General features: G+C 49.8%; 1 protein-coding gene across 3 annotated transcripts in view; it reads left to right on the forward strand.

The window, feature by feature from the left end:
* The window catches only part of DIS3L (DIS3 like exosome 3'-5' exoribonuclease), a 142,169-nt gene that overhangs the window by 19,415 nt on the left and 110,143 nt on the right, over window positions 1-12,611 (forward strand). For 2 of the 3 annotated variants that reach the window (XR_012753070.1, XM_075346046.1), the window contains exons 3-4: window positions 1,023-1,151; window positions 10,655-10,790. Coding sequence is in view for 2 of the 3 variants with exons in the window: in XM_075346046.1 (XP_075202161.1) it covers window positions 1,023-1,151; window positions 10,655-10,790 (265 nt within the window). In the remaining variant the exon portion in view is untranslated. The remainder of the gene's footprint in view (window positions 1-1,022; window positions 1,152-10,654; window positions 10,791-12,611) is intronic. The other variant, XM_075346047.1, reaches the window with a different exon arrangement.

Consider the following 12,611-nt stretch of genomic DNA (forward strand, 5'->3'; position numbering starts at 1 on the left):
AGGGTGAATCGGCATCCAAGGCCACAATTGCCAGATGGATCCGTTCCGCCATATCAGAGGCCTACCGGATTCGGGACAAGTCTCCGCCGCGGGGGGTAAAGGCGCACTCTACCCGCGCAGTGGGCGCCTCTTGGGCGATTAGGCATCAGGCGTCGGCCGACCAGGTCTGCAAGGCCGCCACCTGGTCTAGCCTGCACACCTTTACTAGGTTCTACCACGTTCACACCCAAGCATCGGCAGATGCTATTTTTGGGAGAAAGGTCTTGCAGGCAGCAGTTGCGCACCTGTAATAGGGTGGCAGCATTCAATTATAGTGCAAGCCCGCCGAGGGAGGTTGTTGTTGTCTGCCTCTGCGGGTTTTTCGGTATTCCCACCCAGGGACTGCTTTTGGACGTCCCATGGTCCTGTGTCCCCCAATGAAACGATAGAGAAAGTAGGATTTTTGTGTACTCACCGTAAAATCTCTTTCTCTGAGTCTTCATTGGGGGACACAGCACCCACCCTGCTTGGTTTTTTGGTTGATTCAATTGCATTTGCCTGCTATTTTTTCAGTGGTCTTATGTTCATAGACCTCTTGTTTGCACGGCTGCATTGTTTTAGTTACAACTTGTGTTTATGTATGGTGATTCTGGTACTCCTCCTACTGCTTGTGCACCAACTGATCTGAGCCCGCCTCCGGCTCGGGGTGTATGCTGCTAGGGAGGAGCTAACTTTTTTATGTTTACTTAGTGTCAGCCTCCTAGTGACAGCAGCATAACCCATGGTCCTGTGTCCCCCAATGAAGACTCAGAGAAAGAGATTTTACGGTGAGTACACAAAAATCCTACTTTTACACAGACTATAATATTGGAAGGTGACACCTCACTGACTGCCATGGTTTAAGCTTCTTTAGAGATCATAGGCTGTTGGATGCTGAAAGTGTATCATGACATGTTGTACAATGTAATGAGAATCTGCAATTTACAGGCAAGCTGTGGCTTTCTCCATCCTGTATCAGTAAAGACAACATTTTGTGTTTCCAGGCAGTATAAAAAGCTGCGAGCCTTTCTTTCTGATGCTCGGCACGACTGTGTCTTTTTCCCAAATGAGTTCCAGCATTATGCCTATCTTCCTCGGGAGATGGGAGAGTCCGTGGAAGACTGGCAGACAAGGTACGGTACCTCCAATGGCAGCGTGACTTATCCTCTTAAGACATCCAATTCTTAAATAAAAACCCTACAGATAACATTAAGGATGGTTTCACATGTCCGATAGTAATGGTTTGTGTATGGACCTTAACCCTTAATGAAGAGCACCGTACACGTATGGTGCTTGTCGACAGGTGGTGTATAGAGTGGGCTCAGTAAATAATCTCATATTCATTCATGGCAGATGATGGCTGTATTTTTCAGCCATCATCTGCCTCTACCAGCCATATTTGCAGCTGATCTGACCTTTGCTGTTAAATGCTGCTGTCAATCTCTGACAATGGCATTTACAGCATGGGTTACAGGGGCTGTTTCACACACCCTCGATTTTTGCAGGATGCCAATTAGTTGTTATGACAATCCGTTGCTGAAGATCTCATCCTTGCCATGACGGTAATCTTATGAAGACCAGCCTGTGGCTGCCATTCATAGTACTGTATACTGCAATATAGTTGTATTCCAGTGTATAGTATAATCAATCAGATGATCACAGATTCAAGTCATCCAAGAAGACTGAAAAAGAGTTTACTAAGTATTAAAGGGAATCCGTCGCCAGGTTTTTGCTCCCCCATCAGCGTAATGTAGAGATAGAGATCCTGATTCCAGCGACGTGTCACTTACTGAGCTGTTTTCTGTCATTTTGATAAAATCATTGTTTTCTCTGCTGCAGATCTAGCAGTTATACAGAGTTCATGAATATGCTGGACTACCTGACAGCACGCCAAGTAGTCCTCTAATGATAATCTACTGCTGATTTAAACAGTGATTTTATCCAAACTACACTAAAGAGCCCAGTAAGTGACACATTGCTGGAATCAGGATCTCTGCCCCTACATTATATTGCTCTCAGATTAGGTGTTAAAAACCTCGTGAGAGATTACCTTTAAAAAAAAATGTAAACTACTCCTTTTTACCCTATTAAAAATATATACTTTTAAAAAAAATAAAAAACCGCAACTGGTATCACTACAGCCGTAAAAATCTAAACTATCGAACGGTAAAATCATTTAACTAAATTGATTAATAACGATAGAGGAAAATAATATAAACTCCAGAATTGCAATTTTTTTGTCTCTACAACGCCATAAAAGAAACAAAGCATCAGTAAGCGATCAGAACTTTGTATCGTCTGAAATGGTATCAATAAAAGTGTTCTCACCAAGCGAAATAAAACCGTTTCACAACTTCACCAAACAAAAAAAATAAAACTGTTACGGGTCTTGGAAATTGGCGAAACAAATAATGTTTTTTTCATTACTTAAAACAAAAGTGCAAGTTTAGCATCGCTGTAATCGTACTGACCTCTCCAATTATATTGCCAGGTCATTTTTACCATATAATGAACTCCCAAAAAGACTCCAAACCTCCAAATAACAAATAGGCTATGTTCGCACGTACCTGCTGAAATTTCGGCAGCGATTTGACAGCACATGCGCTTCAAATTGCTGCAGAAACACTGCGTTATGGATGCAGTGTTTCAGCAGAATAAATGCCGAATTCATGCGCTTGGGATGCTGCCCCAACCATAGACAGAGTGGGAGCAGCATCCAAAGCGCACAAATTAATTGACATGCTGCTTTTTTGTACGCACGGATTTGGGTCAAAAGTTTGGCATCCAAATCGCTGCATTCAAAAAAGCATTGTGTACACGTATCATGCACAATCTACATAGATTGTGCAGGGGACGCAGGACGCATGCATTGACGCTGCAGTGCAATACGCAGCGTAAATACACACAACATACACACGAGCCTTTACAAGGTTTGCGGGTTTTTTTTTCCTACAATTTCACCGCACTTGAGATTTTTCTTTATCGTTCCTTCCATGGGAGACCCAAACCATGGGTGTATAGCTAGCGCCTCCGGAGGACACACAAAGTACTACACTCAAACGTGTAGCTCCTCCCTCCGGGCTATATACACTCCCTGGATGACAATCTACCCAGTTCAACGCTTTGTGTTCCAGGAGGATCACACACACTTTCATTTTCTGATATTTTTTTCATTTTTATTTTAATTTTAAAGATTTGGAAGAAAAGCGGGTCCAGTCTGGACTCCCGGCATGTCCCTTCACACCCCACTCTGTCGGCGGTGCTGTTAAGGTTGACTTATAAGGCTGGAGCCTTCGCATGCCGCGCTCCTTCACATCCTCTAAGAGGCTCTGGGTTGAAGTGGGAGCCTACACGGTCCTCTCTGCTTGCAGAAGACCGGTCTCCATCCGCAGCCCTGTCTGGTCCCTGCTGGAAGGAGCATTTACCCCCCTCTCCAGGGACATGGCCCTGCGTCTCAAAGCTAAGTATTGAGACGTTTTTTCAGGGGTCCCGGGTACTTTTATTAGGGGGACAGTATGTGCTTTAGCGTTACTGTAAATTTCGGCCGGTTCTGGGAATTTCCCCTGAGAACCGCGCCGGCTTCAGTTTGGGCCTAGTTTCGTTTTTGGCTTCTTCTGCATGTTTTGCATACAGCGCCGCCCACCGCCCGACCAGCAGAGGGGAGGGCACTCCTCTCTAGGGAGATGTTCCCTCCCCTGTATATCTCTCTGCCCTCCGTTTTTCCCGCTCCTGGGCTTATACACGCCCCCCCTCCTTCTCCCAGCGCCATTTTCTCAGCGTTCTTACGCTGGAAGGCGCTGGATGCTGCAGCTGCATACTGTCAGGAAGGCTGACACTTCACAGGGGAGCGGTGGAATCCGGAGGGCACACAGAGAGCACGGGCTGGTAAGCCACAACCTCTGGTTGTGGACTTTTATTACACTCTCAGGCATTCTACAGGAGTGTATTCTGGCTGCAGAACTTTCTCCTCAGCAGCATGTCTGTCACTAGGAGCAAGGCTGCAAACATGTATGCTATATGCACTGCGTGTAAGCTCATTCTGCCAGAGCCAAGCACATACACACATTGTGATGCCTGTGCTAACATGGTTGTGTCTCAGCCTGGAGCCTCCGCAGGGGTCCCTCCGGCTGCTCCGGCCCCGGTGGCTGAACCCCCGGCTTGGGTAGCATCCTTTTCACAGTCCCCAAAGGTAGACCCTCCAGTGTCCAGAATCTCAGCCCGCACAGTCGTAGCTGTGGCTGACGGCACTTCTCTTAAGGACCCCACTGACCGCCAGGTTGACCTTCTGGCCAAGTCTGTATTTGAGGCGGCAGGAGCCTCGTTCTCCCCGTCTTTTGCGGCAGTGTGGGCTCTTAAGGCAGTCTCTGCCTCCCTGGCGGAGATTCATTCCCTCTCCAGGGACTCTATTCCTGAGATGGATGCCTTAACTTCTCAAGCTTCGGCTTTTGCATCCTACGCCATGTCTGCCATCCTGGAGGCTTCTCACCGCACGGCGGTGGCCTCCGCTAACTCCCTCGCGATCCGCAGGATCTTGTGGCTTCGAGAGTGGAAAGCAGACGCTTCCTCTAAGAAGTACCTTGCGAGTCTCCCTTTTACTGGGTCCCGGCTGTTTGGGGAACAGCTGGATGACATAATTAAGGAAGCTACTGGCGGGAAGAGTACTTCCTTGCCACAAGCTAAAGCCAAGAAACCTGTCCAGGGCAGGAACCAATCGAGGTTTCGTTCCTTTCGTTCCTCTAACTGGTCATCCTCTAAGCCCTCGGCCTCGTCCACAACCGCCAAGGATCGTAAATCCAACTGGCGCGCAAAGCCGCGTCCTCAAAAGACCGGAGGAGCCGCTGCCACCAAGGCAGCCTCCTCGTGACTATCTGGCCGCACCAGCAAAGTCCTTGGTCGGTGGCAGGCTCTCCCACTTTGGCGACGTGTGGTTGCAACACGTCTCCGATCAGTGGGTGCGGGATATCATCACCCACGGCTACAGGATACCATTTTCTTCCAGCCCGCCAAACAGATTTTTTCTGTCCACCCCCCCCCCTGCTCCAAAGCCGCCGCCTTCTCTCAGGCCGTGGCATCCCTGCAGGCCAATGGTGTAATTGTTCCGGTCCCCGCCCGGGAACGGTTCAGCGGTTTCTACTCAAACCTCTTTCTAGTCCCCAAAAAGGACGGTTCCTCCCGACCCATCCTGGATCTCAAGCTTCTCAACAAGCATGTTCAGGTGCGGCACTTTCGCATGGAATCTCTGAGATCGGTCATTGCCTCAATGACCCAGGGAGATTTTCTGGCATCCATCGACATCAGAGATGCCTATCTGAATGTGCCTATTGCGGTCTCACACCAGCGTTGGCTACGTTTGGCAATCGGAGAGGAACATTTCCAGTTCGTGGCTCTTCCCTTTGGTTATCCACGGCCCCTCGAGTGTTCACCAAGGTCATGGCAGCAGTGGTTGCGGTCCTGCACCTCCAGGGATTGGCAGTGATTCCTTACCTGGACGACCTTCTAGTCAAGGCCTCATCCAGTGTAGACTGCCAGCGGAGTGTCTCTCTCACTGTCGCCACGCTAGTTCAGTTCGGGTGGCTTGTCAACCTGCCCAAGTCCACTCTGACCCCGACCCAGGTACTTATGTACCTAGGGATGCAATTCGAGACTCTGCCGGCACTTGTCAAGTTGCCCTTAGTCAAACAGCAGTCCCTTCGTCTGGCGGTGCGCTCTCTGCTGAGGCACCGCCGTCATTCCATCAGACACCTCATGCAGGTGCTGGGTCAGATGGTGGCGTCCATGGAAGCGGTTCCCTTTGCCCAGTTCCATCTGCGTCCCTTGCAGCTAGACATTCTCCGCTGTTGGGACAAGCGGATCTCTTCCTTGGACAGGCTGGTGGCTCTGTCATCACAGGCCAGGAACTCCCTTCAGTGGTGGCTTCAGCCCCTCTCCCTGTCACAGGGACGCTCCTTCCTGACTCCGTCCTGGGTGATCCTCACCACGGATGCCAGCCTCTCCGGTTGGGGAGCGGTATTTCTCCATCACCGAGCACAGGGCACTTGGACTCCGTCCGAATCAGCCCTCCCGATCAATGTGCTGGAGATCAGAGCTGTGTTTCTAGCTCTCCTAGACTTTCACCACCTGTTGGCGGGCAAGCACATTCGGGTTCAGTCGGACAACGCGACAGCGGTTGCCTACATCAATCACCAGGGCGGAACTCACAGCCGTCTGGCGATGTTGGAGGTTCAACGAATCCTCCAGTGGACGGAGGACTCCAAGTCCACCATATCCGCAGTCCACATCCCAGGCGTGGAAAACTGGGAGGCCGATTATCTCAGCCGTCAAACCGTGGACGGCGGCGAGTGGGCCCTGCATCCGTCAGTGTTCAGATCAATCTGCCGCAAGTGGGGCACTCCGGAAGTGGATCTAATGGCTTCCCGGCACAACAACAAGGTTCCGGTTTACGTGGCTCGCTCCCACGATCCTCAAGCCTTCGCAGCAGACGCACTGGTTCAAGATTGGTCTCAGTTCCGTCTGGCCTATGTGTTTCCCCCTCTAGCGCTCTTGCCCAGGGTTCTGCGCAAGATCGGAACGGAGGGCCGTCGAGTCATACTCATTGCTCCGGACTGGCCCAGGCGAGCTTGGTACCCAGACCTGCTCCGCCTGTCCGTAGAGGTGCCGTGGCATCTCCCGGACCGCCCAGACCTTCTCTCTCAAGGTCCGTTCTTCCGCCAGAATTCTGCGGCTCTCAGATTGACGGCGTGGCTCTTGAGTCCTGGATCCTGACGGCTTCAGGCATTCCCTCTGAGGTCATCTCCACCATGACTCAGGCTCGGAAGTCTTCCTCGGCCAAGATTTACCACAGGACTTGGAGAATTTTCCTGTCCTGGTGTCGCTCTTCCGGCCATGCTCCTTGGCCGTTCTCCTTGCCGACCATCCTGTCTTTTCTACAGTCAGGTCTACAGTTAGGTCTGTCCCTCAATTCCCTCAAGGGACAGGTGTCGGCTTTGTCGGTATTGTTCCAGCGGCGTATCGCCCGACTGGCTCAGGTGCGCACCTTCATGCAGGGCGCATCTCACATCATCCCTCCTTACCGGCGGCCCTTGGATCCCTGGGACCTTAATCTGGTCCTCACGGCCTTACAGAAACCCCCTTTTGAGCCTCTCAGGGAGGTTCCTTTGTCTAGACTTTCACAGAAAGTTGTCTTTCTAGTAGCCATAACTTCTCTCAGGAGAGTTTCTGATTTGGCTGCGCTTTCTTCGGAATCCCCCTTTTTGGTGTTTCACCAAGACAAGGTGGTTCTTCGTCCGACTCCGGACTTTCTCCCTAAGGTGGTGTCTTCCTTCCACCTTAACCAGGACATTTCATTGCCCTCTCTTTGTCCGGCCCCTGTGCATCGCTTTGAGAAGGCGTTGCACACCTTGGATTTGGTGCGGGCGCTCCGAATCTATGTGTCTCGCACCGCCGTTTTTCGGCGGTGCACCTCACTTTTTGTGCTAACCACGGGTCAGCGCAAGGGTCTCTCTGCTTCTAAACCGACCCTGGCTCGTTGGGTTAGGTCGGCTATCGCCGATGCCTACCAGTGTTCTCAGGTGCCTCCCCCGCCGGGGATTAAGGCGCACTCGACCAGAGCTGTCGGTGCCTCCTGGGCTTTCAGGCACCAGGCTACGGCTCAGCAGGTGTGTCAGGCTGCCACTTGGTCCAGTCTGCACACTTTTTCGAAACACTACCAAGTGCATGCTCATGCTTCGGCAGATGCGAGCTTGGGCAGACGCATCCTTCAGGCGGCTGTCGCCCATTTGTGAAGTTAGGTTTTGCCTACTTCTCAGTTTGGTTTATTTCCCACCCATGGACTGCTTTGGAACGTCCCATGGTTTGGGTCTCCCATGGAAGGAACGATAAAGAAAAAGAGAATTTTGTTTACTTACCGTAAATTCTTTTTCTTGTAGTTCCGACATGGGAGACCCAGCACCCTCCCTGTTGCCTGTTGGAAGTTTTTTGTTCCGTGTGTTTCACCGGCTGTTGTTAGTAGACAGAGTTCTGGTTTTGCCGAGTTTTACTCTATCTCTACTTATGGGTGGATGTCCTCCTTCAGCTTTTGCACTGAACTGGGTAGATTGTCATCCAGGGAGTGTATATAGCCCGGAGGGAGGAGCTACACGTTTGAGTGTAGTACTTTGTGTGTCCTCCGGAGGCGCTAGCTATACACCCATGGTTTGGGTCTCCCATGTCGGAACTACAAGAAAAAGAATTTACGGTAAGTAAACAAAATTCTCTTTTTTTACCTGTTTTTCAGTACATAGCATGGTAAAATGGTTTGTGTCATTCAAAAGTAGAATGTGGCCCACAAAAGATCAAGATCTGATACAGCGATTTTGGGTGAAACATCTAAAAGATATGGCCCTTAGAAGAAGGGGTGGAAAAGAATGAAAGCTCTAAAAATCGTTTGGTCCTTAAGGGGTTAATATCAAGATTGGTTGTGGGTCGCACGACCTCCCAAACTCAACAGTCTGATCTATGCTTATGAGGTTTGGGTCAGAAGACGTGCAGCTGGTCCAGAGGTTGCAGTCTGTGGTCAGACTGTGAATGTCGGAAATGTGAAACCGACCGAAGACTTCTTTGATTGGAATCATCTGCAAAGACTTCCAGTAATTTTAGTGCCCCTGGGGTCCCCACACTGTTTCTAAATTTGCATTCTATCCTCAAGACAACAATTAATTCTTTGCCCTCAGATATCCGCTATATTCTATCTACTTCAGGGCCACACGGCTTTTGCAGGTGAAACGAGTGCTTTAAATTTTTTACCCCTGGAAACCATTTAGTCAAAGGCAGTACTGCAAATCTGCAGGGCCCTGTAGTAAAATGTACACAACCCATCACTGTGTAATACAATTGCATTCATATCTCATTTTTATTGAAAAAATTGTGTGGTGGCACCAGTTTCTATACGGATTAAAGAGAACCTGTCAGGTGCAATATGCAGCCAGAACCACGAGCACTTCTGGGTGCATATTGCAAATCCCTGCCTAACCGTCCCTGTATACACTCGCATAGATAAAGAGATCTTTAGAAAACGTATTTCTAAATATTTTCTATCATATGCTAATGAGGTTAGGGACTAGTCATAAGGGCGTTTTATCCCCCGACTAGTCCGCCCTCTTATCATGTTAGTACGTCCACAGGGGTGTGCTAACATGCTATTCAAAGCAGCATCACCAGCCATGACGCGTGTACCGGTGTTCACCGTGACCGCTGTTCTGAAGGCCGGACACTTTTTTTATTATTATTATTATTTATTATTATAGCGCCATTTATTCCATGACGCTTTACAAGTGAAAGAGGGTATACATACAACAATCATTAATAGTACAAAACAGACTGGTACAGGAGGAGAGAGGACCCTGCCCGCGAGGGCTCAGTCTACAGGGAATGGGTGATGGTACAATAGGTGAGGACAGAGCCGGTTGCGCAGTGGTGTACAGGACTTGAGGGCTATTGTAGGTTGTAGGCTTGATGGAAGAGGTGGGTCTTGATGTTCCTCTTGAAGCTTTCCACGGTAGGGGAGAGTCTGATATGCTGAGGTAGAGCGTTCCAGAGTATGGGGGAGGCGCGGGAGAAATCTTGTACGTGATTATGGGAAGAGGAGATGAGAGGAGTAGAGAAGGAGATCTTGTGAGGATCTGAGGTTGCGTGCAGGTAGGTACCGGGAGACTAGGTCACAGATGTAAGGAGGAGACAGGTTGTGGATGACTTTATATGTCATGGTTAATGTTTTGAACTGGAGTCGTTGGGAGATGGGAAGCCAGTGAAGGGATTGGCAGAGTGGGAGGCTGGGGAGTAGCGAGGGGAGAGGTGGATTAAGCGGGCTGCAGAGTTTAGGATAGATTGGAGGGGTTCGAGAGTGTTGGAAGGGAGGCCAGAGAGCAGGAGGTTGCAGTAGTCGAGGCGGGAGATGTAGAGGGCATGCACTAATGTTTTTGCTGATTCTTGGTTAAGGAAAGCACGGATCCGGGAGATATTTTTGAGTTGTAGTCTGCATGAGGTGAAGAGGGCTTGGATGTCATGCGAAATACACCTCTATGAAGCTGGGGCGCGTACACTGGGGTTCACACTGCGCATGACCGGATGTGCCCGGCCTTCAGAACAGCGGTCACGGTGAACACAAGTACGCGTGTCTCCGCTGGTGATGTTGTTTTGAATAGCATGTTAGCATGCCTCTATGGGTGTACTAACATGATAAGACGGTGGATTAGTTGGGGGATAAAACGCCCTTACGACTAGTCCCCGTGCTCATTAGCATATGATAGAAGATCTTTAGAAATACTTTTTCTACATATCTCTTTATCTATGCTACTAGATACAGGGACGGATAAGTAGGGATTAGCAATATACACCCAGAACTGCTTGTGATTCTGGGGGCATATTGCACCTGACAGGTTCCCTTATATATAATGATTTTAAGTGGTATTTAGTGATGACAACAATATATTTCTAAGATTTACCATTTCTTGATGATTTACAGTCCAATAATCCATAAATTATTAAAATGCAAAGTTTGCAGTTTTCTGTTGATCCCCGCAGTACCTTGTGATTTTTTTTCCTTGCACAGTACCCTGGCCAATTATTGCTAAACTCAGATTTTTCTTTCTAACTTCTGCAGATGCATCTACAACTCTTGTGTCTGGTACTATCAGCACTGTCACGCCATGGTTCCTATCATCATGGTGACCGAGAGGGAAGAGATCATCAGAAGATACAGCAATGAGACAGAGGGTGTTTACGTGTTATCATTCAAGGTCAGTACAATGTACATTCCCGCAGACACATAATGCGTATACACCACACACTTCTAGACACTTTCTTATTGTTCTAGTTTAGGTTCCCTGCACTCTAGATCCATAGGAATGAGATCCATTGTCATATTTTGCAAGAAAAAACCTCCATATAAAATTGGAGTCATCCCTCCTGGATACAGTAGGGCCCCATAAAAAGTATAAAGCTGTAGCACAGCTATATATACACAAGCACGGTCCCAGTATTCCTGACCTTTGTAGATAATGTGCCAGAATACATTCATATTACTAATATGTCTGTTGTATTGGACAAAGGTCGCCGCAGTAAAACTACCGATCATGACATTTTGTTTGCATGGATAGCTTTTTTTTCTTTATCGTTCTTTTGGGAGACCCAGACCATGGGTGTTTAGCTTCTGCCTCCGGAGGACACACAAAGTACTACACTTAAAAGTGTAGCTCCTCCCTCTGAGCTTATACACCCCCTGGTGAGCAGACCCAGCCAGTTTATCGCTTTGTGTTCAGGAGGCATACATCCACACATGCATTCTCATATGATTTTTTCCTTTTTGGAATGAGATTGAAGAAGTGCGGGTCCACGTCTGGACCCCTGGCATGTCCCTTCTCACCCCACTGTGTCGGCGGTGTTGTAAGGTTGATTTCCGAGGCTGGAGCCTTACATGCCGTGCTCCTTCACCATCCCTCCTGGGCTCTGGCTTGAAGTGGGAGCCAGCACGGTCTCCATGCCTGGCAGGAGACCGGTCTCCATCCGCAGCCCTTCAGGACCCTGCTGGACCGGAGCACTCATCCCCAGGGACCTGGCCCTGCGTCTCAGCAGCTAAGTACCTGAGACGTTTATTTATTGGGGGTCCCTGTGCTTTATTGTTTGGGGAGAGTGTGCTTACTGTATTTATTGGCATTTACGGCGGGTTCTCTAGCTGTCGCCCGAGAACCGCGCCGATGGTGCCTGCGCGTCGGCCTCGCCGCTCAAATTTAGGCCCCGGCTTTGCCGGAGGCCTAGTTTCTGTTCACCGCCCTCGCATGTCACTCATGCAGAGGGACAGGCTCTGCTCCTCCCGGCGGCCGTTCTGCACAGGGGAGGGACACTCCCCACTGCTGTGCATGTCTCCTCCCCTGTAGGTCTCTATGGCCCTCCAGATCCCGCTCTCCAAGCCAAGTCCCGCCCCCTCTCTTCGCTCCGGCGGCCATTTTCTCAGACAGAGTTCACTCGGCGCTGGTCTGCACTCTGCATCCCTGCTGAGGTGCTGTGCTTGGGGGTCCGGGCTTCGGGATCTGGAGGGCACACAACACCGCTCCAGCGGTCTGGTAAGCCACAACCGGTCTCTGATTGTGGACCTCTGTATATACTCTCTGGAGTTCATTCTCTTGCAGAGCCCCCACTCCAGCAGCATGTCTCACACGAGGAGCAAGGCTCCAAAGCTTTATACTATATGCACTGCATGTAAGCTCCTGCTGCCTGAACCGAGCACCTATCCACATTGTGATGTCTGCTCTAACTTGGCGGTGCCACAGCCTGAAGTCTCACCCCCAGTGGTCTCTCAGGCTGCTCCTGCACCTGTGGCTGAACCCCCGGCTTGGGTAGAATCCTTTTCTAGGTCTATCTCCCAGTCTTTTGCTGAGTCCATGGGACTTCTGTCCAGGACTTTGATGAATATGCATCAGCCCCCTTCACAGGGTGCCTCTACTGCTAAGGGTCCCTTAGGACCGGAGCTCACAGAGGATTCATCATCAGGGCCCAGACCCCGTCCTCCTAAGAGGAGATGCAGGGTTTCCTCTCCCTCCTCCCGCGGCTCTGATTCAAGA

The sequence above is a fragment of the Anomaloglossus baeobatrachus genome, chromosome 4 (assembly GCF_048569485.1).
Source record: "Anomaloglossus baeobatrachus isolate aAnoBae1 chromosome 4, aAnoBae1.hap1, whole genome shotgun sequence".
NCBI classification, from domain to species: domain Eukaryota; kingdom Metazoa; phylum Chordata; class Amphibia; order Anura; family Aromobatidae; genus Anomaloglossus; species Anomaloglossus baeobatrachus.